This window comes from Balaenoptera borealis (genome assembly GCF_965194805.1).
Source record: "Balaenoptera borealis genome assembly, chromosome: 9".
Taxonomy (NCBI): Eukaryota; Metazoa; Chordata; class Mammalia; order Artiodactyla; family Balaenopteridae; genus Balaenoptera; species Balaenoptera borealis.
Window position 1 is genome coordinate 8,388,832 of NC_138873.1, and position 27,859 is coordinate 8,416,690.

Genomic DNA, 27,859 nt, shown 5'->3' on the forward strand with positions numbered 1-27,859 from the left:
CTGGTCCTAGTACATAGGTTTCCCTGCCCTCATTCTGACACATGAGGAGACTGAGTCTTAGAGAGGGGGTAAAAATCTGGTCCAAGTTCACGTTCGTTAATTCATTCAACAAATATTTGTTGTGTGCCTTCTATGTGTCAGACACTATACTAAGTGCTGGAGGTCAAATGGTGACTCGCTTTATCTAAAACTCCAGGGGCAGTAGGCAGGCAGACAAACAGGATTATACAGCTGTGATGAGAACTAAGAAGGAGCAGTCCATGTGCTGGGGGACGGGGGGGTGGGCAGAGCTTCCCCAGGGCCCCAAAATGGGGCTGACGACTGAAGGATGGGAAGCAGCTAAGATGCATGGTAGGAGGTGGGGTGGATTCCAGGTAGAGGGAACTCCTGGGCAAAGATGCTGAAGAGGGAGGAACCAGGAGAAGGCGGAGCCTCAGAGTGGCAGGGTGGGAGCGGGGGGGGGGGGGGGGGGGGCGGGGGGGGGCGGGCGGCGACATGAAATGAAGCTGAGGAAGCACAAAATGGAAAAAATATGCAGGGCCCTTTGGTCACGAAGGCTTTTGCTTTTCATTCTAGAAGAAAGGGAACACACTGAAGGGGTGACACAACAAGACTGTCTTCAGCGCATCTCTCTGGTGCCAAACGGAGAACCGACAGGGTGTGGGGCGTGGGTGGGGTGGTCTAGCTGGACAGCTGTCACAATATCCAGGTGAGAGGTGGTGACAACTCAGGTACCGTGGTAGTTAATGGAGAGAAACGGATATGTGCAAGAGAAATCTGAAAGGTGAAGCTGACAGGATTTAGTGATCAACTGAATATGGAGGGGAAATAAAGGGAGATTTTAAGATGACTCCAAAGCTTCACGCTTGCAAAAATGGGTGGAAAAGTGAGGGCTTCTCTGCGATAGAAAACCCAGATGAGCAGGTTTGGGGCTCAGAAGGATCATGAGTTTGCTTCTGGATTCGCTGAGTTTAAGATGCTTTGGAGACATCCCGGTGACGATGTCAAGTGGACATGATTCTACTGTTTGAGGCTCAGAGGAGAGGCGGGCTGGGCCTTGAGCTATAAACCAGTGACTCCTCTCCCAGATGAAGTAAAACCGCGTGCGTGCGTAAAATCCTGGAGCGAGAGAACACAGAGTAAGAGGAAAAGAGAACTTAGGACCAAGGCTTCGGCAAGTCCGATCTTTAATGTTTGGTCAAAGAGGGTGAGCCTGTGAGGGAGACTCGGGTTGAGAGAATTGGATCGCAGGGCAAGGAGGAAAAGATCAACAGCATCAAACGCATCTAAGAGGCAGACAACTTTATCTAGCGACCCGTTCTCTCTGACTGCCTCCAGTAAGACCTATTCTGGGGATGGAAAGAGCGGATGAGAGTCACACGGCTAATTACCAGGCACACAGGGAGCAGAAAGCAGCAGAGGCACTGGGCTCTGAAGCCCTTCCACGCTGCTTTCCGGAGGAATTCATTCTTCTCTTTTTTCAACAAGTATTTCATGGGGGCCTGGGTAGGGCTGCTGCTCTCTCCCTAGGGTTCCCTCCTCCTCTGAGGACAGCTACATCAAGCCACACATGCTGCATATAACAAGGGCACATCCTCGCACATGAGCCCGAGGAACCCTGTTTTGACGGGTCTGCCCGGCTCACCCGCCTTGAAATCAATTCCATCAGAACCCTGTGCTTCGTCCCACGTGCTACGCAGGTTTCTCTGCTTATCCTTGGGTCTGAATTTTTATAATGTGCTTTCTGAGCACGTGTAACTCCTGCTTTCTCTGTTCTTGTCAAAACCTGTCCTGGAAAATCTCAGAGGCCATCATGTGGGTGATTTCCTACGGAGTCACTCCTAACGGAGTAACTGCCTCATTCACTGGGACTGATCAGGGAAAGCAACGGGTTGCAGGCCTATTCACTCTGCAGGAGTTTCGTATCGTTTGGATACCACCTGGTTACATGTTGACTCAACCGCTTGTGAAAGAAAGTAGAGCTGGTGGAAACCAGCAGAGCGCTCAATATCTCACGGAGCTACCAGGACCCAAATGCCCTGCAGTGGGTCCAGAAGTGTGATGTTCTGTTTGGGTCTAGGAGGTATCTGTGTATCCACTTTGCTTCGCTGTTCTACAGCTAAAAGAGCTGGTGCTTGACTCATTTGCTGATGAAGAGCTCCCACGATATTCTCTTTTAGCCTCTGGGGTCTAAACAGCCCTGCATATTGCAGGGCTGTCGTGCGCTGAACTATTCCACAGTAAACAGCTTCATAGTATCCGCACAACTTCTACTGGGAGTGCCCGAATCCCTATAAATACCTCAGCCATATTATCTATGCTCGTGGCATGAGTACTCGTGATTAGGGCACTGAGGTTTGGTTTAGGGTTAGGTGTAGAGTATGTGTTGATGAGATGACCTCAAAGTCTCCAGGGAGCTCTGGAAGGCTTGGGATGTGAAGTTAACAAGAGCATGTGTTTCAGAAGCACGCCCTCTATGGGATGATACAGGAACTGCTTCGGAGTTAAGTCCAATGACATTTACCGGGAGTTCTCTGAAGGCTCCTCACGCTCCAGCCCTTGAGGCATGTCTAAGGTGGCTGGCGCTCTCATCCTGTATCCATCCTTCTGTTTTTCAGAAGCCCCGTGGCTCAGGGCACAGTGGTATATTTATTCTAAGTAACATCTGTTATGCAAGAGATCAAAAGCTAAATAGCTTAAGATTTTCCATTATTTTTTTTTTCTGTATGCTTGCTTGCTTGCTTTTCAAAATTGCCATTCGTAAAATCATATTCAGTTAATAAAAGGATTTTCTGGCTGTTCTGACTACAAGCTTTCCTCCTTCCATTGACTTATTCGTTTTCTATTAGGAACATGCTGGACTTCACAGAAGCTGGCCTCTGCGGCCTATGCAGCTCACAGGCTGGGGGGGACCAGCACTTACAGTTACACCAAGACTCCGCCCCCTTGATCTGTACCCTCTCTCTCCCCTGGCCCTTCCACCTTACCTGGCACAATACCCAGGCACTCTTTCCTGTGTTCCTTATCCTGGTTTTGGAGCTGCTGTGCAAACTCCATTAGAAAAGTTGCTCTTTGGATGTGCTTGGATATTTTCTTATTTTAAGAGATAATATTGGGGACATAAAGCAAAAGCACTAAAAATTTTGAATTCGATGAACCACACTAGCATAATAGTGACAGATAATATGTCAAACTCTGACTTACAGCACCATCTCCAGTCCCGAGTCACACACACACACATATGTTCCTTCCTCTTACATAACTAACTGACCCGAAAAGAATCATTTGCAAAAGAAGGGTCTATTCAAAAAAACATTAATTCTTTACTGTAAGAACTTATCTCAACAAATTTATCCTCAAACATATCCTTGGCAGAATCAAATGAACTCATGAACATCTCACAGGCCAAGACCTAGGAGGCTCAAGATCCCTGGGCACTTTTCCATCACATCTGGGTCCCATCTAAGGAATTCAGGGACACAGAGACTGGTTTGGAAGCACCCAGCAGACATGGAAAAAAGGGAAGAGGCTGAGTCACGACCCCAGGGTTGACTGTGACTCCGGGTAGCGCACAATAGGAGCTCTTTAATCACCCATGCTGTGGGATCTCATCTTACATGTGGCTCTGTGGACTCCCTGGCTATTTGCAGGATTATAGAGTATAAGAGCTGTAACGACATTTTGCATAGGAGGAAAACAAGGTCCAGAGAGATGAAGTAGGTAGGAGGAAAAGCAAGGTCCAGAGAGATGAGGTAGGTAGCTCAAAGTCAGAAAAACCAATTTGGGACTAGGATTCAGGACTTCTGACTTCCATCTAGTGCTCTTCATACTACCCCACAAAGCTTCCCGTACTGCCTCTATTTCATCCTTTTAAAGGAAGACATCTGCGTTCATCCATCCAATTCATCATCCAATTCATGCATCTGTCCATCCATTTAACCTATCCATCCATCCTTGCATCCATCCATCATTCATTTATCCAATCCACCCATTCACGTATCCCTCCTTCCAACCATCCACCCACTCATCCATCATCCATCCACTCATCCATCATCCATCCACTCATCCATCTATCCACCCACTCATCCATCATCCATCCACTCATCCATCATCCATCCACTCATCCATCTATCCACCCACTCATCCATCATCCATCCACTCATCCATCATCCATCCACTCATCCATCATCCATCCACTCATCCATCATCCATCCACTCATCCATCATCCACCCACTCATCCATCCATCCACCCACTCATCCATCATCCATCCACTCATCCATCATCCATCCACTCATCCATCATCCATCCACTCATCCATCCACTCATCCATCATCCATCCACTCATCCATCATCCATCCACTCATCCATCATCCATCCACTCATCCATCCATCCACCCACTCATCCATCATCCATCCACTCATCCATCCACTCATCCATCATCCATCCACTCATCCATCATCCATCCACTCATCCATCCACTCATCCATCATCCATCCACTCATCCATCATCCATCCACTCATCCATCCATCCACCCACTCATCCATCATCCATCCACTCATCCATCATCCATCCACTCATCCATCCATCCACCCACTCATCCATCATCCATCCACTCATCCATCATCCATCCACTCATCCATCCATCCACCCACTCATCCATCATCCATCCACTCATCCATCATCCATCCATCCCTTATTGTCTGTATTCCTGTCCTGGTTGAGAGGAACTCTGAGCATCTGCCTTGGACACACCTGTTATCATATCTCCCGGGGCGGATTTGTCCCAGTCCACAATGACAAACGAGTGGCAGCCTTCCACGGCGACCACGGTGATGTTGCGGGGGGCACGCTGAGGAGGCAGGGCACTCTTCTTCAGGTCGTTTGGAATGATTTCATCCAGGCTGTCCACTTGGAAGTGATCCAGAGCATCAGTCAGAGAGCATGGGGCAGACGGGTCTTTATTTAGGTACGTCACATAAGGAGCTGGAAAAGAACAAAGATACCCAATCGGATTGCTGAAGGCTTTCTCTGGAGGCAGAAACGTGACGTCTGCTCCACGGAGTAGACCCCCCGATTCAGTCTCTTCCTGCTAAGCATCCAGGGTCATCAGCCCTGATGCCAAACTCAGACGCACATCCCTAGCTCTCTTGTATGGATCTATATATTTATATCTTTTAATACGATGGTGTCAAAAGAGCTTATTGCCCCATCAACATCAATGATTACGACCTCAGTGGTTTTGAAACATCTCTGAACTACAATTCAATGTTAACATAAGCCTGCAGCATTCTGCCATTCCTATGCCCAAAAACTTAGAAGGGTGTGAATCAGCCCGACTTAAGAGTTCTCTCAACTCAGTTCATTCCCTAGACTGTCTTGGGACCAGAAAAAACCATACACTGATCAAGATACACAGCCTCAGTCTCAGTTCTGGGTGGCCTTCCCTGGGACTTCAGGAACTCACATAACTACCTGGAATGTCCACACAGGCCAGGCCTGAATACCCTTCTACAACATTACCGCTCAGGACGCTAATAGCTACCTCACCTTTATGGATAGGCTCAAGCTCTCTCTACACACATGATCTCAGTAGATACACGGGCCCCAGAATTAAGGCAGGACAAGAACTGATAACCCACACTCCAGCTGAGCCTGCGGATGCTGACAGAGGCCCCCAGAGCAGGGGGCAAACAGAAGCTTCTCTCTCTAGTCCACAGCTCTTCTTATTACATATGCTCTAGAAGTTAGAAAACCCAAGGAACTGGATTTGAGCTCTATATATTCAAGACCCCCAAGTGCTCCCAAGTAACAATTTCTAGAACTTTCTAAACGTTCCTTTGCATCTTTTCGTACAGGTTCTCATTTTCAGTGGCTGTGAGGACTGAAAGAAATTTTTAGATCCTCTACATGCCAATACTGTGTATAAAATTAGGCCTTTCGAGCTTGTTCATGATCTCATCAGGAAGTTTGGGGGAGTCGTCTACTATGCTTTATAGAGTTATAGGCATATGAAAATAGCCAGACAATAGTAAGCCTTTCAGTCTTTGAAGAGTTCTTTGGAGCAGTTAATCATAGCACTGAAAGCATTTCTATTTCTGTCACGGGACTACAGAGAGAAAAGTCAGCACATTCGGTGGATACACCCAGGCTGCGGCATGCCATGGGCCAGCATTACCATTTGCCTCAGGACTCCTCCTTCCAATTAAGATTCTTACAATTCAAAAAAATAAAAAAATAAAGTACTTCAAACAGATAACACACACACACACACACACACACAAACACACACACACACAGATTCTTGTTCTTCAAGTACGTGTGGTTCAGACACTCAGTACTACATCTTGGCTGGCAAGAGTTCTCTGCTGATGGCAGAACATTTGTTTTGGAAACAGAAAAGTGTGATATTAGTTTAAGCTGTTGCCTGTCTCCACTCAGTAATAACTTATTTTTTTTCCACTTATTAATATGTTAATCTGTCTTGTTAGCGAAGTTCATTAAGGGCATGGGAAAAGAAGACTCCCAAAGGGAATGAAACACAGTTTAGTGAAACAGAATATCCTCCTGAAATCGTTTTAATAATTGAGAAAAAAGAATAAAATCAATTTCTAGATCGCAAGTCCTTGAGGCTAACAAAAATTATAGGAAATTGGGGGCTTCCCTGGTGGCGCAGTGGTTGAGAATCTGCCTGCCAATGCAGGGGACACGGGTTCGAGCCCTGGTCTGGGAAGATCCCACATGCCGCACAGCAACTAGGCCCGTGAGCCACAATTACTGAGCCTGCGCGTCTGGAGCCTGTGCTCTGCAACGAGAGGCCGCGATAGTGAGAGGCCCACGCACTGCGATCAAGAGTGGCCCCCACTTACCACAACTAGAGAAAGCCCTCGCACAGAAAAAAAGACCCAACACAGCCATAAATAAATAAATAAATAAATAAATAAATAAAAAGTAAAAAAAAAAAAAAGATAACCTGAAAATGACAGTTCCATTTAAAAAAAAAAAAAACTATAGGAAATAAACTGAAGGGTAAACGAACCTATTTACAAAACATAAGTTGAGTCACAGATGTAGAAAACAAAACTGCAGTTACTGGGGGGAAAGAAGAGGGAGGGATAAATTGGGAGATTGGGATTGACATACACAGTACTATATATAGAAAAGATAATAAGAACCTGCTGAATAGCACAGGGAACTCTATTCAGTACTCTGTAATGACCTATATGGGAAAAGAATGTAAAAAAGAGTGGAAGAAAAAACTGAAGGAATGGGCTTCCCTGGTGGCCACTGGTTAAGAATCCGCCTGCGTATGCAGGGGACACGGGTTCGAGCCCTAGTCCAGGAAGATCCCACATGCCGCGGAGCAACTAAGCCCGTGCACCACAACTACTGCGCCTGTGCTCTAGAGCCCGCGAACCACAACTACTGAGTCTGCGCACCTAGAGCCCATGAGCCACAACTACTGAGCCCATGAGCCACAACTACTGAGCCCGTGAGCCACAACTACTGAAGCCCGCATGCTTAAAGCCCATGCTCCGCAACAAGAGAAGCCACTGCAATGAGAAGTCCGTGCACCACAACTAGAGAAAGCCCGCGCGCTGCCACGAAGACCCAACGCAGCCAACAATAAATAAATTAATTAAAAAAAAAAAGCTGAAGGAAAACAGCTTCAGCTCTTTGACACTAAGTAGCTCAATTCAGTAGACTGCTCATCTTTTAGGAAGAAGTTAATGAAGTGCAGGCAAGGCCTAGGGGAAGTCTCATCTCAGAAAAGTTGACTACAATAAGAATACTCATATTCCCTGGACTGGTGATTATCGAAAGTGTTCCTTCCTCTCCGTCTACACAAGGCAGCCTCTCTAAACTCTATTCTGTCGGATACCAAACGTTCTCCTGCATGCACCACCCCCTCCTGACTTCTGCAGAAAGCAAGTTCATGTGCATCTAAACAGGAATGACTCGCTGAATCAGCCCAAATGGAAAATTCACTCTGGGAAAATAAGCTACCGCTGCAAATGCGCTGCCTTGGCCAATCCAAGGGATTAGTTGTGCTCTTCTTCAAAGAACGAAAGTTAAAACCCATGGCTCTCTGATTCAGGAAGTTCTATTTACCAACAAATCGTTTCTTTCCAGCCAGATCGAACTCTTCTTCAGGGTAGGAACTGATGGAGCCTTCTGGGGGGATGACGGCAGGAGTGGCGGCAGTGGTGGAGGGCTTGGTGGTGGCCGGCAGCCTTGAGGTCTCAACTTCATAATCTGAAACGATGTGATGGCTTTGTAATTGGGCACTTCCAGAAAAGGGGCGCTGTGTGCCATCAAAAGATACCTTCTTAAGATTGATCTCTACACGAAAGCATGTACGCGCACACAGCCCGCCACCCCCTAGAATAAATGCTATGCCTGAACAGAATTTTTTTGCTAACAAAACAGTATTTCCTCCCATTTCAGTCCTCTCGGAAAAGCAGCTCCTGGTAAAAGAAAGGAAGGAAAAAAAGAAACACAATGACCAGAAAAATGAGATTTTTAGAATCAAGGCTGGACAGAACCTTAGAATTCACCCAGTTTTGCAGGCTCCTGTTACTGGTCCAAGACCATTCTCTGCCTAAATAATTTTCCCTTTTAAAGCCATAAAAAATTCACATGAGAAAAGAAACTTGATTTTTTAAAAAAATTTATCTTCTGTGTATGGGCTTTTCTCTGGGGAGGGGTGTAGGATTAATCCTATTCAGAGAACTAATCCGTTAACAAAAAAGAAAACTCTGCTCCCTTTCAACAGCTCCAAATCATAAGAAAGGTGCTATTTTCAAAGATGCTAAGAAAGCTTCCTTTGCTTTCTCACATCTGCTGTTTTTCTTTTAAGTCCATTTTTTTTTTTTTTTTGAAAACTGGGGGATTAAACCACGACATGGAACGATCGTGATTGCATCAAAGGTGACATTATTGCCACATTCGTGATTTAAGAGCCTTGGAACTACAGACAGCAGCAGGCAGGCAGAGCACAAAAGTGGGGACAGACACCCCGAGTGTCAAAGGCCAGCACTGGGGTGGGGACAAGATTTCCACGTGAATTCCTTCAATTTCGGAGGTAACTTACAAAACACACAGACCAATCGCAGGGTAATAAGTATAATGACAGGATTAGTTGCCATTAATGGAGTGACTGTTCCAGATGTCATGCAAGGCATGTGTATTCTTTATCTTAGAAACTTACCCTGACTTGAAAACATGCTATGATTAAAAAAAAAAGAAAATCAGCACATCTAGAGCACTGCATTTTTAAATGTAATCAGAAAAGGAGAGAAAGGAAAGAATGAGAATGGGAAGAGTCAAGGCTGGAGGCGGGGACTTGGTTAAACCAAGTCATTTTACTAACAGTGTGGATGGGGGACAGGGAGGTTCAGAATGAAGCAGCTCCAGAATTTCTAGAGGAAGGAGGGGTGAGAGGGAGGGAAAGGGGGGCTCAGGGAGCTTGTCTGGAAGCTGCATCTGTGCATCAAGCACACTGTTTTCCTTTAGGTTAACCTGTATTGGGGGGTAACTTGGAGGGGGACAGTATAACCACCCTTCCCTAAGCGTTGCCACCCACCCAAGTCCCGAAGGAAACAGAAATTGAGATCATCCACTTAGTCATTAAAATAAGATTCTCCCATCAGAAAAGTATCCAAATAATGTGTTTAAAAACATTCGTACCTTCATCATAGATCACGTACGCCTCTTCCGTGGGCACTGCCGAGTCTGTCTCCAATCCTGAGAACTCATCTAGTGAAGGAGGAGAGGGGAAGGATCAGCAAATGCCCCAGGGTTTCTTCTCAGCATCACGCCAAGGGCACAGCGATCCAGCCCCATGATGGTTCCAGGGGAATAAGCGCCCCCTGCCAGGGGCTCCTAGCTTCCTCAGAAGGAAGGGAGTTGGAACCCAGATTTTCTCTCGTTTGTACTCAGAGAAGGGCACTGGGATGCCCTCAAGGATCAAAACAAAGACACCTCCCCAGCTTTCCCTACCAGCACAAGGGGCTGTTTCTGACCTTCCTCCCACCTCTGCGGTGCCCAGGCTCCCCACCTGCCCAGGGGCCCCCTGGCCCGGGATGTTGCAGGCCTGAGAACAGGCATTCCGGGAGAGCAGAGAGTGGCAGCTGGTACCCAGGATGGGGACAAAAATCCTTCTTCCGGGAGCTCCTTTGTTCATGGTACCCTCATTCTCTCCAACCCCGGGATCTTGCCACTCACATGTTCCAGAAGCAGGGTGACCTCCTGCCTCTCCTGTTTTCCAATCTGGCTTCACTGCCCCTCTAAGCTCCCACCCTCTCTCAACGACTTGGGAGATAAATCTGTACTGATTAGACTTCTTAACTTGCATATGAAGTTTGGAAATAATATTCCAATGATTACAAACTTCTCTTTACAAACAGGTAGGGCTTTATTTACAAAACCATGAGATCTATTATGACTACAAAATCATCCTCTAAATGCAATTGATGGACTTTTATATGTGATTTTTTTGATGTCTTCCAGAAAGCCCTAATTGTAAAAACCATTGTTAAAATGACTATTATTAACGACTGAACTGATATCACGAGCATGGATGACAACTTGTTTAAGAAAGGTGAGTGAAAGCAAAAAACACATTTTTTGCCTCCACCATCTGGGTCCTTTCAGCAGAAGCTTTTTTGAGAAGGTGGGAGGAGATCAATATATTACTTCTCGACTTGTGGGAGGAAAATGCAGCTGCAAAAAAGAGACCGTTTCTTTGTAGCTGGTAAAATCTTGAGGCACCTTAAAAGTTCAGAGGAATTCCTTTCTTCCTTTTGACCTGAAGCCACAGCAATTATATAGAACTCTCAATTCAAGGCACACTTAAAAGGCAGAGGGGGTGTGAGGAGACAGGAAGCAGGAACTAGGATTTATCACTTGCCTTCTGGGCATCAGGCACTGTCACATATATATTGTTCGAGTTAATCCCCACATAAGATAAATGGGGTTCATTATACCCACTTCTCAGCCAAGGACACCACGGATTTATAACATGCCTGGAGTGACACAGCTGGTAAAGGACAAAGAGCTGGAACAGAATTGGACTTGAAGGCCTTGGCTCCAAGGACTATGTTCTTTATACTTCATCAAACTGCCGCCACTGTTTAAAAGTTGGACTAACCAATCTTTTGCTTGTAAACCCTAAGGCGCTTTATTAGAATCGTCATTCCGCAGCATAATGAAGGGGGAATTGAATTAGAAAGTACACCGACCTCCTTCACTCAAAAAATTACAGGCACCAATTTTGAATTGTTTTCTTGCTAGGAAATCATTGATCATTCCTGAGAAATACACCAATGTAATCATTCTGCTAGCCTTGTCTGAGCCTACTTTGAATAACTTCATGAATGGGATGCCGAAACAAATTCCACCAGCCGAGGACAGTGGCAACCTTGCCTCGCCTGTCTGGCCCCTCTGCGATGAAAAGCCCCGCATACACCCGAGGCCCGTGACATGACCCCCCACCTGCCTCACCATGGAGGTGGTGATGCTGGGGATGTTCTGACGGGGCCAACGAAAGTCAACAAAGAGAAGTTGTAAATGATCCGCCTTTCAGGATGGGCATTTCGAGAAAAACGATTAGACGCGAGTTTTTTTTAGGTCATTCCAATGTCAACATGCCTGGATCCAAGAGGAATTACTTCTGGGCTGGTTTAAATTAGACAGTTTTCAGGTTGACATCACCTAACGTTTGGAGTTATCTGGCTGTTGTTTCCCAGAAACCATTGTCCTCCCTGTGTCCATTTAACTTTTAAGAACGTAGTCTTGTTTTACCTCATTATCAGCTCAGGTTCATTTCCTTTCATTATTATTTTTGGTCAGGTCAAAATGAATAAATTGTACAATTTTTGCATCCCGGAGTGAACGAGAAAAGGGGAAAGTATAGGGTTTCCTTCATGGATTCCTGATACTAAACACAATTCCTTGAGGAGCTGAAACGCTCTGGTCCAGCACCAGGCAACAGAAACGCTGTCTTTCACCTGCGAACTTGGATCACTTCTTGAGATGAGTGACAGTGAAGTCTTCTGGCAAAAGTAAACATCCTACTGAGTGATTTAGTGCTCCTTTTTTTGTTTTAAGACCAAATAAAGTCAGGCATAATTTTTCTAAAATAGCACCATCTTGATTCCAAGTAAAAGAAACTTCCAGATGTAATGAAATAGATTTACAGTTTTGGGGGAAAAGCTGACCCTCAGAATTTGCCCCACCTGAATGCCATTTTGAAGCATTTGGAGCTACATAAAACTGGATGTTTTATAAGCCAACCCAGAATCAATGTCCAAAGCTTCCACCTCTTCATATAAAAGTAGCTGCCAGCCACCAACCATGTGGTACTCAAGTTTATTTTCTTGAGTAGTTTGTCCAAACAGTCATGAAAAAAAATGAGCGCAAAATGTTCGGGTATTAGCTCCAGAGATATTTTTTTTAAACTATAAAAAAGATTCTCATTAGAAGTTTAGAGAGAAGGTAAATTCCAGCTGTTTGAAACCCAAGGATATTTGCAAATTATTTGGTTGGTCCAGCTCAAGTGAATTTTCAATTATTCTGTTTGTATTCTCTGTCTTGAGAGTGCGCTGTGGCAGGAGGGAACTGTTTTCCACGATGACTGATGTTCTTCTAAAACATGCCCCAAGGTCATGTTACAAATTGTTGAAGATATTCAGCTGGCTCGTAACATTTCCAGACACACACGATACCATCAGATCTGCTGTCGAAATGGAACCTGAAAAACAAGGATCGCTGGTAAAAGACTCCTCAGTAGAAAACAGAGAATGCCTATGGCTTGGGGTATGGTGTAGATATTCAAAGATGCATAATTAGGTACCATGAGGAATCTGAGATGAAGCAGAGGATGCGGTCTCTACTGCAAGGAGTTTATTATTTAATAGAGAAGTCATAGCAAGCAAAAAAGTGTGCGTGTGTGTGTGTGTGTGTGTGTGTGAGTGTAAGAGAGAGAAAGAGCACCAATACGCTGGAAACAAGCATATAATATGCATCTATGCTTACAGGAATATGCAAACAATATGGCCTCTATAACAAATGCTTAAATTACTGGAATGATTTAATGACACAAGGTTATTCCCAGAACACTATTTTAAAGCAGTGTTTTTAAGGGAAAGAGGGGCATGATTTAACCAGGGGAGCCAAGACTAAGAGATGTGAAAAGATGATTTTAAAATTGGAGGGCTAGAAACAAAATGTTAGGACTTTGCCAATGGAAGATAATGACAAATGGTCAGCTATATGGGGGTTGAAGAGGGGACTGTTGGAAGGGCAGGTATTCTCTCAGGGATCACAACACAGGTTCTAAATCATCATCCCTGCAACAGCAATTTCAGGTTACTAGGTTGCAAAGTGCCATGGCCAAAATTTGCTTGGTAAATAAATATTGGTTGTATACACATGGAGCCCCAGCACTTGTGGGTGTACATTATAAACTGAACTACAGTTGTCTCTAGATATACACTGGGAATTGGTCCAGGAGCCCCTGTGAATACCAAAATCTGTGGATGCTCAAGTCCTTTTTATAAAATAGTGTAGTACAAGGAATCCAAGTTTGGTTGAATCCGCAGATGTGAAACCCGCGGTACAGAGGGCCCACTGTACGCCGAATACAACAAAAAAAGTACTTGAGAGAAAACACAAACACGAGAGCAGAGCAAGAGGCAGGGAGGCACGGTACAGGTGGTTCTGGGGGTGAAGTGTGAGGGGGAGAGTTGGGACTGTCGCTCCACTGACATCAGCATCTGTCCTGAGTCTCACTGTCCCATTTACAGGATGCGTTTTTGCAGGTCGAGGCCACTGGAACGTGTTCAACCAAGAAATGGCAAACTCTACTGTACTTTATAGATAATGCAGAGGATTTTCGTGAATAATTTTGACTGTGATTTTCAAATTACAAGTCGTCTTTAGAAGCTAATTCCCCCCTAAGATGCTCCCTTCCACCTCTACCTCTCTCCAGGATTAGCCCTGACAGTTGCATTCCAGTGGTGGATGAAGCGGGGACTATGCTTTCTATTTCTGAGGCAAGCGCAGTGCTTGGATCAGAGTCGCATTCAAGTAATGTGTGTCTAGCTGCACATCTGGATAGGAGACGCATGGAGGCTGGTGTAAGGAAGCCCAGTAAGGAGTAATAATTTGAGTGTTGGGCCAATAGGGTCAGACTAGCAATGGAGGTATGAAGTCTAAGAAATGTGACGGAGGAAGAATCGGTGGGAATTGATGAGACCTGACAACAGAGATGAGAGAACAAAAGGAGACACGAGACACCAAAGCCTCAGGCCTGGAGAAACGGATCTTTATCCCATCTTGCTCTGCCATAAAGATAAACAACTTTGTTTCCTAATGAGAGGGAGCTGTTTCTATCTACTGTAATTTCAGGTAGATTGTGCGTTAGATTGTGAGGTTTCAGAGGCACAGCTACGTCACCGACTTTTCTATGTTTCCCACAGACCCCAACCCATGTGGAGTAGATGATTAATGATCATTTGCTGACATTATTTTCCAAAATTATGAATGAAGCCAGAAAAACAAAAACAAGAGCTACTCCATCCTCTTCAAATTACCACATGGGTTTTCTCATAATGAAATCACTGTACAATGATAAAGAAACATTTATCAAACGAATTCACTAAATCAGGGTTTATCTAGACACAAGACTTAATCATGCTCCCTTTCAATTTCAGAACCTATACACAGAAAGTATAAAAAATAGCTATGTCAACATCATTAGATATTAGGGAACTATGAATCTAAACCACAATGAGATACCACTTCACACCCACTGTGAATGAAAAAGACAGATAATAACAAGTGTTGGTGAAGATGGAGAGAAATTGGACACCTCATACATTACTGGTGGGAATAAAAATGGTGCAGCTGCTATGGAAAGCAGTTTGGTGGTTCCTCAAAAAGTTAAAGAGAGAGTTACCATTCGACACAGCAACTCTACACAAGAGAATTAAAAACAGGAATTCAAAAAAAAAAAAGGAACAAACCTGTACACGAATGTTCATAGCAGCACTAATCATAATAGACAAAAGGTGGAAACAACCCAAACGTCCATCAACTGATAAATGGACAAAATGTGGTCTCTCCACACAATGGAATATTAATCAGCAATAAAAGGAATGAAGTACAGACATATTCTACAATGTGGATGAAACTTGAAAACAAATTATGCTAATTGAAAGAAGCCAGACACAAAAGGACACATTTCATATGATTCTATTTACATGAAATGTCCAGAATAGGCAACTACAGAGACAGAAAGTAGATTAGTGGTTTCCCGGAGTTGGGAGGAGCAGGGAATGGGGAGTGACTACTAATGAGTATAGGGTTTGTTTTGGAGGGTGATGAAAATGTTCTGGAATTTAATAGTGGTGCTTGTTGCACAACTCTATGAATATGCTAAAAACTATACACTTTAAAAAGGAGAACTTGATGGCATGTGATTTTTGTCTTAAGAAAGCTATTATTAAAGATGTTTTTAATAAAAACAACTATGATTAGAAATGATACTAGGAAGAAAATGTTTAATAAAGTTGTTAGTGGAGCAGCAGAAATAAAAAAGGAAGGTAAGCCATACAGAAGTATTTTTAAAATCATAAATTATAGTACATTACGATATTGTTTGAGGATGATAGGTTGCTCTCCCCAAATTTAATTTTTTTTCCAAGACTTTCTACTTATTTTCAAAATGCTGTCTAGAGGAAAATTATTACTTTTTTTTTTTTTTTTTACTACCATTGCATTTCTTTTTATTTTTATTTTTTAATTTTTATTGGAGTATAGTTGCTTTTAGAGATAAATTATTATTAACACTTGGACACTAATTTGGCTTGGGCTAGGCTATCAGACGAATGGACAGGAGTGAAGTAAAAAATACACATCTCTATCATGATTTGCAAAGAAAAGAAGAAACAAAAATACCGAGAAAAATCTTGACTTTCATGCCCACTAAAAAGCCCCAAAATACAAAGGAAATGCAAAGAACATGCAATAAGGCCTACATCAGAGGAGACAAAAGAAAATGTAAAATATTAATAATAATAGTAGTAGTAATTAGAACCAAATCCAAAATAGTCACTTTTCTGTTTACAACCAATTATTAAACAAATATCTGTTCTAATTATACTTCAATTAAAAAAAATAAACACATCAAAGTACGCAGAAGTAAGGAAAATACATAATATTTTCATACTGGAAACCCAAAGGTAAATTCCAATTTGTACTCACTGGGTTAGCTGGTAGTGTGAGAATTTTCTTCCCAGTCGTCCTCTTCTTCAGTGTGTTCCTTGTTCTTTGGTGTGAAATTTTCATATATGTCAAATGTTCCTGTTTCTTCGGAACTTGTCCATGGAAAGACTAACTTCAAACAGAATTCCCAGTTTGGAGACAGCATTCACGTTCAAACTGATTGGGTTTATCAGGTCAATGATGCTATGTAAGAATTCGGGGCATGAGTGTGATTTCCTGAAATGAAGGGTCTTCACTCTGCGTTAGCTTAAAAAGACAGAAGCTTTACAGCCTGCATTGCAATTCATTTCAACCCGAGGGAAAGGGGGTGAATTCGCCTTCTCGAGCCTGAGGCAAATATAGGATGACACAGCCGGGGCGCAGGACAGCCCTGGCTGGGTGTCCCAGAGCAGGGAAAGGGTTCAGTCTTAGCCAGTGGGCGGCCTCTGCTGCCACGCAAGGATAAGCATTTTCCAAAGGGACTGCTGATCAAACACGCTTGGGAAATGCTACTTTACTTGAAAATTCACAATGAGACTATTCAACTGTTAGAGTTCAACAGTAAGAAATTCCTTTAACCTTGTTTAAATCACACAGCTAATCACAGAACCTTTTCTTTAAAAATTACTGTATAATAATAATTATTATTATAATTATTATTATAACAAGTACTAATCTACTAATATCCAGTGGGACCCACTTTGGGAGGCTCTGGTCCAAACTAACAATGTCCCATGTTTCAGCCAGATGTTTGACTTGGGTGGTGACAAGGGTTGCCAGATAAAACAGAGGATGCCCACTTAGATTTGAATTTTAGAGAAGTTTTCATATAAGCACGTCCCACGCAGTATTTTTGTTTGCTAAATCTGACCACCCTAGTTGTGACACAGCGCGGTGAATAAACGCCGTGAGCTACAAATGCCTGCAGCTGCTGCCCCACTGTGCACCCCACTCACCACCCCGCAGTCTCTGCGACCCTAGTCGGCAGCGCAGCGCGCCATCACGCGAGTTACCAGTAGAACGAAGACAGTTACCTTCCTCGGGGTGGCACTCCGGGATCCCATCTGAGCCCATGACGAGGTTGCCATCCTCGTCATGTCGCTCCAGGGTCCCAGGGCGACAGGTGGGGATGCGGGTGGTGGGCTCGGGGGCGGTGGTAGTGGTGGTTGACCGCGTAGTGGTTTGGGTGGTCGTTGGCCGCGTGGTGGTGGTCGTGGTGGGCCGAGGGGGCGTGGTGGTCGTGGGTCGCGTGATGGTGGTGGAGGCACGGGTGGTTGTCTTGATGACCCCCAAGCCCAGCAGGGGCTTCCCTCCAAGACTCAAAATGGGCTTATCCTGGGGACTGGCCAAGGGTTTTCCATGTCGCCCCTGCCCGAAGAGGGGGAGGCCATCGGGGCTCACCACGGGGGTCCCTCCCAGATCTGAAACAAAATCAAACAAAAGCTGTGCAACAAGGTGAGATGACACAGGGGAAGCAAAAAGCAAGCGGAAAATGTCTTCTCAGAGGCTTCTATTTTCACCAGTAAAAGGCGAAGAAATAATTAAAGGGACATCAGCTGAGGGAGCAGTATCTGCTGCTATCCAGCAATTTCTAGGCTATTTATATTGTCCATTACTCTGTACTACCTTATATAAATATATAAATATTTCATTGCTATGCCCCATTACCTGCAATAACTCGAAGTCTCCAGTAAGGAAAGTAATTCTTTCCCCCTCTTCATTCTTACCCCTAAAGACTTAAGTGTTACTGTGGACAGTAAGGTGGCAAACTTATTCTGTAAAGGGCCAGAGAGTAAATATTTTAAGCTTTATGACGCCACTACTCAACTTTGCCACTACAGGGCAAAAAAGCCAGAGACAATACACCAGCAAATGCATGTTTCTACGCTCCACTGAAACTTTGTGTATGGATAGTGAAATGTGAATTTAATATAATATTCACATGTCACAAATATTATCATTCTATGATTTTTTGGCAGTCATTTAAAAATGTAAAAACTATTCTGAGTTCCCAGGCTTATATAAACACAGGCAGCAGACAGGGTTTGGCTTTAGAAGCTGCTTTGCTGACTCCTGCTCTCCGCTGCCCAATCCCAAGAATGAAGTCAAGAGCCACCTTTTCTAGAGGGTGGAGTCTGTAAGAAGACAGTTGGATCAGGGAAGAAGCTAAGTTCTGCCCCCTTCTGAGGCACCTCCTTTTCCACATGGCTCAAGGGCCCCCATTAAAAATGAGTAGGAGGAGAAAGAGAGAAGTTGTCACTCTACAGCTAAGTCAGGACACTTCCGTTCCTTAAAAAACACTCTCACTTACCCACAATGGTTCGACCATCTCCTCCTAGTTTAACTCGAAGGGGGTTTCCTTGTGAATCTTGGAGGTACCTTCCTTCTCCGTTCAATACTAACCCACGATCAAGATCCACGACCTAAATCCATGACACAGATTAAAGGATATGTTGAACATTTCAAAATGCTCACCTTAATCCAACTACATGAACATATGTGAATAGGAAATATTATTTTTGTCAGCATCATTCATAAGGTTTAATAAGAATAAAGTATGAAACAGTCACATTTCATATTATAATTGCTTATCTATATAATATGTAAATTGTTTTAAGTTTCTCAAATATTCAAAAGATGTTCAAAATACTTTTACCATTTAATATGTTGTAGTATGTAAACAGGAGGAAACAACCTAAGTGTTCATCAACAGAGGAAAGAGATTAAGTAAATTATGGCCCATCCATCCAGTGAAATACTATGCAGCCAATGAAAAGGATGTGGAAATTCTATATTTATTGACATATCCTGATGCAGACTTAGATTATAGGACTGATTATGTTGCAAAACTAAAATATATTCATTTGTGTATATAAACTTAAAAGTGCAGAGAGAAAATTCTGGACAGATTATATCCCAAACTGTTAACAGTGGTTATTTCTAATAAGTGGTTTGGGATGCTTATTATCTCTTTCATATATTTCTGAATTGTTTTAACTTCTTACAATGAACATGACATGTTTCTATTTGGCTGTTAGTGTTAAAAATCAAAGTTGCTATAACAAAACCAATTTAATTTGTAATTAAATTGCCTATTACGGTATGCATGCAAAATTTTCATATTCTAAGGAATTATAAAACTTGAACAAAAGGTATTATTATCTCTGTTAAGAAACAACTCATACTCTACACTGTTGGTTCTCAAAGTGTGGTCCTGGACCAGCTGCCCCAGCCTCACCTGGGAACTTGTCGGATATGAGAATTACCTGGCCCTACCCAGACTGCACTGACAAGCCCCCCAGGGATTCTGATGCTCACCAATGTTTGAAAACCATGACTCTGCACAATCAGGACATTGGAGGAGCCCCTGCAAGCAGGCCACTTTGTTGGGTGCTGTCTCAGTAATTAAAATAAAACTTATTTATATAAACCCTACTTTTGAAATCTACTCCATGCAGTTTCAATTCAAAATTGTTTACAATGACACTTTGCTTTAATATGCATTCTTCCTTCCATAAATTTCTGTTCCTTTGAGAAATGATAAAATGGATCTTTAGGTCACCTGTGACTGAAAATTCTTTGAAGTTCTTCAGTATGTTTTCCTAAACCTTATTGTTTTAAATGGGAAGTTTTGACTGGGAATTCTACTATAAATAATATTTTGACTCTCTGAAAAAATATTTTAAAACTCTGAACATTGTAAGGTGTTCTGCCTGTCACCCCCAACCCACCAAAAACTCCTAAACATTTATCTTAACCCCAGGAAGTTAAAGTCATTTAGCTTAAACATACATAAAGCACTAATACTTATTTTTTATTTTGGTCAAATTGTTGGAAGGTTCAAAAGGTGATCTGATAAAAACTGCCTATTTGATTCAGGGATTTTTGGTTTGTTCAATCGTTTTTACCCTGCTTCCTTTTACAAAGGATTTGAGACAATTTACAGAAAATATGTATACTCTTTAATCGAACAATAACGAGAAATAAAATAAAGCTATCAGGCAGGAGTGGGAAAAAAGAAGTTCATTTGAGAGGTTGTGCCTCAGGTTTTCTGTAACTGGTTGGCCCAAACATTTGTGTGACCTTCCTAACCAATCAAGGCAAATGGGAACAAAGGCCTATGTCTGACCTAATTAGTTATGAGAAGAAAGCAAACTAGTTACTCAGGAGAATCAAGGATTTTTCTGAGCACTGGAAGAAACAATATAGTATAAGTATATTGACATACAAGTGGTTAAAACTAGAGAAAAAAAAAAAAGACCGCTTCATTTTTTATTACACAACGCCCACCATTTTTCTCTTCCCAACAGCATGAAAACAACCGGTATGTGTAAAGAAGTTTACCCTACCCACTTTGTTCCTTGAGGGCCATTGATAATTCTTTGTCCACTTGGTTTTCCATTACTACCAGGAAGTACTCTCCCTTCTGGATTTGGTCTTCCATTATAACCTACACAGTACAAAAAAAAAAAACCAAAAAACAAACCAAAACAGAAACAAAAAAATCCAACAACAGAACCTGGTAAATTCAACATTCCTGGAAAGTTGGCTTCATGCCAAACTATATGTAGTAACACATCTTTTCACAGGAACACTAAACAAAATTTTAAACCAATAGCTCAAATATATTAGATAATGATAGTCTTAAACTGTGACTTCTACATGACAAATATGAATGTCTATGAAAAGTATGGTAAAGTCACAGTTTTCTGACATTACTGGGGGAATAAGCATGTTCAACATAAGTAAATTTTCCAGAGAAGGCTTAAGACCTTAAAGCTAGTAGCTGTAGCTTTATTGTAGCCAGTTGGAAGGTGAAGGGAAGGAGAGTTGGAAGGATGGGGATAATTCTCTCTAAAGTGTACGAGATGCTGTCCTGCTCTCCTCCACAGATTATACTTAACATGCGCACTATTTCTAGCTGACTTGGGTCCCGACTGTCAATTGCAGAGCATAAACCCACAGAGCTGACTAAAAGCTTGACTTCAGTGGGGCTGCTTGAGAAGTATCTGCTCAGAGAGGAAGTGGCAGGCCCAGTTGGCTGGTCTTCAGTTGCTGTCTGTCTGCTCCTTGCACCTGCCCTCTCTCTTCACCTCATGCCCTTTCTGATCAGCTGCAGTTTGGTTGAGGCCTCCACTGGGAGCATTCTGCTCCAGCGTGGCCCACCAGATAAAGTGCTTTGGCTTCCTGGCAACTATTTGCAGGTCAGAGACATTTCTCTCGCTCAAATAGTTCCTGAAAATTTAAAATTTATTGAGTTTTTTCTATGTACAAGGGAATGTGGGTTTTACATCTATTATCAGGGTCTTAGGTTTGTGTAAAAGAGTCCGTTTTAATGGAAAACTGAACTCCACGTGGGGTACCGTTCTATGTCTTTACGCTGGGCTAAATTAACAACATATTGCACAGATTAACAAATATTAATACATTCATTCAAAAGTGTTCTATTAAGCCCTGATTCCATGCAAGGAGAGGGTAAGGCACCACTTAACTGAATGCAGATTTCGGGTAAATACCTTAGATCCTGCCCTGGGGTCCATGTAGACTCCAGTTCACAGCTGCCTACATTCCGTCCTCAACCTAAGTCACACATCGGCCTGCTACTCCGCTGTGTGACATTCGCCTTTAACATGCCTTTTCTGGAGGTTTGAAACAACATTCACTGATTGCAATGCCTGAGCGATCCTCACCCAAGACGTTTGAGTTTGTCCCGGGGTATTTTCAGCTGAGGGTTTTATATGCAGAACAACAAGCACAAGATCCAGCCCACACAGGGAGATACTCCTTCCTGTGGACTCCTTAATATGCCCTGGCACAGGGACAACTAAAAATAACCTAAAACACAGGAACCTGAGTTTGGCATCACGGCTGCGACATATTTTCAGATTTAGAGCATATGTTAAGGAACTCAAAAAAGCAGCATGGGAGAGCGGAATGGCCGAGGGCTGTGGAGTTAGTGTTTGGGAATGGAATTGCAGCTCAGCCACTTGACGGCTGTCTGGCCTCCAGCAAACCACTCAGACCCCTAAGCACTGGCTTCCTCATCTGAAGACCAGGAGAAGCAATGCAAACCCAGGCGACGGTTAACAGGGTGCGATCATGTTATATCGGCAAAGCTCCTAACACAAGGCTTGGACAGAGCAGATGCTCGATAAAATAAAAGGCTCTCAGGACTTTCTACGAACACTGCTGAGAACCGTAAAGAAAATGTTAAGTTAAAAACAAATTACCTTGTCTGGAAGGGGGTCTCACAGGCGGTCGTGAGAAAGGGTTCCGGAACCTTGAGTTCATCATGCGCTGGCGCAAGGAGAGCATAGGGGTGGTGGACGAGTAGATGGCAGGGGCGCGTGTGGTGAACCGCGGCGGGGAGGGGGTGCCCTCCGTGGGGCTTGGGGTGGCAGGGCTGCGAGGGGGGTGTCTGGGCGGGAGGTGCGTGGCTCTCGGGGAGCTGCCCGGAGGTGCAGGAGGAGGACGCTTCAGCGGGGTGGCGTTCTTGTCCTGCGGGGAGCTCACTCTGGGGGGCGCAAGCACGATAGCAGGCTCTGTCTCCCCCTTGGCGATGTTCCCATCCACGTGCTTGCCGCTCCTGGGGATGAAGGAGGAGGGCCACTTTGGAACAGAGGAAGACGGTGGGTCCTTGTCCTTGTCCTTTCCTCCTTTAAAAAACATCACGTCTTCATCTTCCTCCTCGGCCGAGACCGACTGCTGCGATTTTGACGGGAGGGGCTCCCTTCTGGATGGCGTGGCCTGGGCCGCACCGCCCTTCTTCCCCACCGCCTGGGGCCCTGCTGTGCCCGGAAGCCTGGGGCGGCCTTGGGGGTGGAGGCTGCCGGGCCTGCCTGGGGGTCTGCGGAGGTGACTGTCGCCGGCGCTTCTTGCCTGAGCCTCCACCTGGCGGTGCTTGGGAAGGGACGGGGTGGCGACCTTGGCACCCGCCGAGTATGCGGGCGCCCGGATGCCCCTGGTCTCCGCTTCTGCGCTGTCGCCGGAATCCTCGCTCTGATTCTGGGGTGACGCGGGAAGCGCCCCCTGGGAGCTCGCCGTGAGGGAGGACTGCCTGCCTCTGGACGAGTAAGGGTCTGAGAAGGAGGCGCTTTCCTGCGACGTGGGGTGGGGACGCCCGGCCTGGGGTTTGGAAGGCGGACGCCCCTCTTCCTTGCTCTGCGGGCCGCGGGGCTGCTGCTGGGGCGCGGAGACGGCCGATGAAGGCAGCTTTTCCGGAGCGGCGGAGCCGGCACCCATCCTTCGGGGCACGCCGGTCCCGGGGTGGTGCTGTGAGCGAGGCGCAGGAGACAGCGTTTGGGGAGACCCGCCCTCCACGCCCGCGTCGGAGCTCTGCTGAACACCCTGCGCCTTAGAGGGCGGAGATTTGGCCTGAGGATGCGCCCCTGCCCAAGTCCCCGCGGCCTTGGCGTTCTCTTCGAGGGGCTCCTTCCGCTGCAGGCTCGCCGCTCTCTGGGGGCCTCTTCTCAGGTGGTCCGCGCCCCGGGAGGCAGGCTGGGAGGAGGAGGACGCGCGGTCATTCGCCACGGTGGCCGGGAGCGGCTGTTCGTCTCCTGCCTCTTCTTCGCTGTCTTCGTGGCCGCCCAAGCCTCGCCTGTGGTCAGAAGCTGGGTGAGAACTCACCGTCGAGGGAACCCGGGGGGCCACGGTGGACGGCGGGGAGCTGGGGGGCCGTAACCGGGGTCCGCGGCCGCCGCCAAGCCTGTGTGGATATCTCCCGGGGGCAGCGAAGGGCCTGTTCCTGAGCACGCCGAAATGTCCAGAGACAGGCGCCCGGGACCGAGATGCCGGGGCCGGGGCTTCAGCCTGCTTCCTTTCCTCTTCAGCATCATGGTCGCCGCCGCCGTCCGAGTCATCTGCGCCTTCAGAGGCCTGTGTCCTTGAGGGGAGATGAGAGGAGACCGAGGAGGGCTGGGTAGCCCGTAACGGCGCGGTGGACTTGGCGGCTGGGGCATCGTGACCATCCTTCCCACCCCTGGAGAGCGGGGACCCGGCATGTGGTTGGGTGGGCAGCAGCCGAGATGAACCCCCGTGGGATGGAGACAGTCTCGCGGGTGGGGCTGAAGCCCTGGAATTTTCCTCCCCATCCTCAGAGTGAGGCGCCCTCCGAGCGGGCAAGACTGGTTTTGCGCCGTGGTACGCGGAGCCTCTGTCGCGCAGGGCGCCCCAGGCTGGGTGCCGGCCGGGCGACAGGGCGGGCCGGGCGTGGGCTGCGCTCTTGGGAGGCGGCTGCGGGGAGCCTGCGGCTGGCCCTTCCTCCTCTTGGCCCACGGAGTCATTGTCACCAGGGCTGGAAGGGCGGTGAGCGGGGCCCTCAGGGGGTGTGGCTGGGACCGAAGAGGCGGAGGGGGGCGCCCCTGGGCGAGGGTGAGAGGCGGCCGAGGAGCCACGCTTGTCCACGCCGTCTTTCCGGGACAGCCCCGGCGTTCGGGCTCTCCCTGGAGTCCGCCCCGCAGGGAGGACCGGGTGGGCAGGTCTACTTGGTGGCCTCTGCTGGGACTTCTGGCCTTGGGTCTCCGAGGGCGAGGTTGGTGGGTGCCCTCGGGAATCCAGCGCTTCCTCCTCGGTGATTTCTGTCGACTGAAGATCCACCCCTTCACTCTTCCGAGGGGGAAGCTGGGGTTTTCTGAGCAGCCCACCATTAGCCAATATTTTGTTCTTCAAGTCAAGAAGCAGGTTCTTGACATTTCTCCCTTGGGGAGAAACAGGCAAACGAGTGTCTTTTGAGGAAGCTGGAGCTTTGGGCGAAGATGAGGGAGGCTCGGGCTTTTCAGGCTTGTGATAATCTCCCGTGTCTGTTTTCTGCTGAACATCAGACTCACTGGTAGGGGCTGTAATAGATTTTAAAGGATTTGATGTCAAAGAAGAAACATGAAAGATATGCAACGGAAAATGAGTAAGATGGCAGTATGGAGGTGTTTAAAGTTAGTAATAATACATGATAACTTCTCCTCCTTTAGACAGGACACTTATTTTCCCAATTATAGCAATCTCTTTTAAAGTTCTATTTTGCTTTAAGTAACATAATCCTAGAAAATATGTGTATTGAGTTTCTATAAATTGAATCAGGCTATGCCACGGCTTATTTGAAGGAATTCTGAAATGAGTACTTGGAAGTAATTCATTGATTTTGTAAGCACAAAATCTTATATAGGACTTTCTTAATATAACTGTCAAGATACTACAAGTGCATTATAGCCATTCTTTACAATGTAGGCAAGAAATACACACAAGCCTGGCACAAAATGTTGAATGATCTATACTGAAAGCTATATGGAGATGTGTTGTGTGTAATTTGCAAATGACTGGGGTGAGCAACAAATTTGTAATTTTTGAGGCATTACAAAGAGTTCCCTATTCCACATGACATGTCCTTACTTGCTTTTTTCTTGCTTAAAATCCCTTTTATAATGGATACATTTGTAATTCCACAATAAAGCCTAAAATAAAAAGACCCCTGGGGTAGGCAAAACATTATATTATGTGTACCCTATAATTTACCCTTTATTGAGAGCAGGATGGAATGTGGGAAGGGATGCCGTAAGGGGAGAAGAACTTATATAGCAATGAGGGATCCAGAGGGAGCAAACTTCATCTATTTCAGGGTTTTTTTAGGATAGAACTGTTGAATATTGCAGTATACTGTGGATCCTCACAGCATATAATGAAGGAGAAAGCTCCCAATATCTGGTGTAAATGTAGACAAGCAGGAAAGAAAACACAGTCCAGAAACACCCCACTCCAATTTTGGCTTTTATTAACCTGCTGGGGTTTGATACTGAGCAGATAAACAAGGTAACTGAAATTCTTCTGAGTAAGGTTGCATTCCAAAATAATGGCATACAAACTATAAAAATTTTATGTGCCATTTATTCATTAAAATGAGCTAACAACTAAAAATGTCACATTCTGCCTGTAAAAATGTTCTTTCCCTGTCATCATAAACCCCAAATTACACAATGATATACGATGAATCACATAATGAATACATTAGTCACATAATTACTAGATAATTCATAATTACTATTATAATAGTAATTAATGTTATTAGCCATCAATAACATTTTAGCGTTTGGGGAGACCAATTTCTAAAGGGACCACAAAAATATTATAGACATCAATACGGTACCTTAACCCCAAAATTCATCAACAGAGCCGTTCTAAACCCAAGAGCGTGATTCAAAGTAACACACCACAATTAGCAGTAATGAAGAGGGAGAAAAAGAGAGCCACAAATACACAATGCTTACTTACTTGTTGGCAGAGCGACAATGAAGGCTTTGGAATGAGGCCCCAATCCTCTCCTGTTTGCGGCCCGGATTTTGAAAAGATAGCGTTCCCCAGGCTGCAGACCATCCACTAGGGCAGAAGTAGTCTCTCCAGGATAGGTGAGGGACTTTGCTCCAAATGGTTTGAGAGCCGGGGCGTATGAAAGAATGTATTCTGAAATGATTTGGCAGACGGTTGGAAGGAGGAAACTGAAAACAGTCCTGTGTCCAGTAGACAGACTGTATGGGCAGGATGAATTAGAACGTGCATTACTAAAATTAATTCTCTAGCGATGCACGCCAAGTCAGTAGCTGGAGCAGAAAGACACAGTAGAAGGTGAACGGGCAATTCAATCAGGCTACCAGACAGGCCTACAGAGTCAGTCAGCTGGCAACTTTCCATATACAGCAAACTAACTGTATGGACCCCAGGAGGCCAGTCTTCATACATTTACCAAAAATATTTACCCTTGTGTTTGGGTTTTTTCTTCATTGTGTTTATTTACTAATTTACTATGACAGACTGTATGCAGAAGAGAAAAAACCACAGGAAAAAAGATGACAACTCCTAGGAACTGATTCTGAATAGCTGCTGACACCTTTTAAGAGTTCCATTTTATTAATCTGGGCTATCTGCATTTGTGCATTAAGCCAGATAAATTCCATATTTGGAATATAATTTCACTTTTGTAGGAATTATGAAAGTTCTTAATATATTCGGGTAAGGATTTTTCACAGTACTTAAAACTGTGAGGAAAAGTTGCTGAGTCATGGATTTATGTGATGTTTAATGTCTCCATCCTTAATTGGCTATATCTATAAACATATAATGCCCTGGGCCTTTGAAAATCATAGCAAATTCAGTCCAAGGAACTAATATATCTCTATGCTTATATGGAAATACTGCAACATAAGGAAGCCACGTTTTAAAGCATAATTTTAACCCTCAACTAAAAACTCTCATGCCTATTTTCCTGCCAATGAACTCAAGATTTACAAAACTTACCAAATTAATATGAGTAGGAGCTAACCAAGAAAAATAATTTAAATTACAGAATGACCAAGCAATTATCATACTTCCTGGGGGGGCATGGATGATCTTTCCTTTTCCCTAAGCTCTAATCTTTAAAAAGTACATTTGTCTGAAAAACAAAAAACAAAAAAACCCAGCATTCTTTTCTCATTGAAAATGAACAAACTAGTCATTTGTGGTGGTCAAAAGTAAGAATTAAAAGAACCCACTGTCTACAAAATTTTGTAATTCTAATTTTTTTTTTTTGTGGATTCAATTCATCTGGAAAAAATTTAACCATGTCAA

At 44.7% G+C, this 27,859-nt stretch overlaps 1 protein-coding gene across 3 annotated transcripts in view; it reads right to left on the bottom strand.

Moving 5' to 3' along the window:
- The window catches only part of FNDC1 (fibronectin type III domain containing 1), a 101,247-nt gene that overhangs the window by 17,138 nt on the left and 56,250 nt on the right, over positions 1–27,859 (bottom strand). For all 3 annotated transcript variants that reach the window (XM_082404501.1, XM_082404499.1, XM_082404500.1), the window contains 8 exons: positions 26,528–26,716; positions 22,501–25,104; positions 20,620–20,720; positions 18,582–18,693; positions 17,305–17,691; positions 9,692–9,760; positions 8,114–8,257; positions 4,757–4,987 (listed from right to left, as the gene is read on the bottom strand). In XM_082404501.1, coding sequence (XP_082260627.1) covers positions 4,757–4,987; positions 8,114–8,257; positions 9,692–9,760; positions 17,305–17,691; positions 18,582–18,693; positions 20,620–20,720; positions 22,501–25,104; positions 26,528–26,716 — 3,837 coding nt within the window. The remainder of the gene's footprint in view (positions 1–4,756; positions 4,988–8,113; positions 8,258–9,691; positions 9,761–17,304; positions 17,692–18,581; positions 18,694–20,619; positions 20,721–22,500; positions 25,105–26,527; positions 26,717–27,859) is intronic.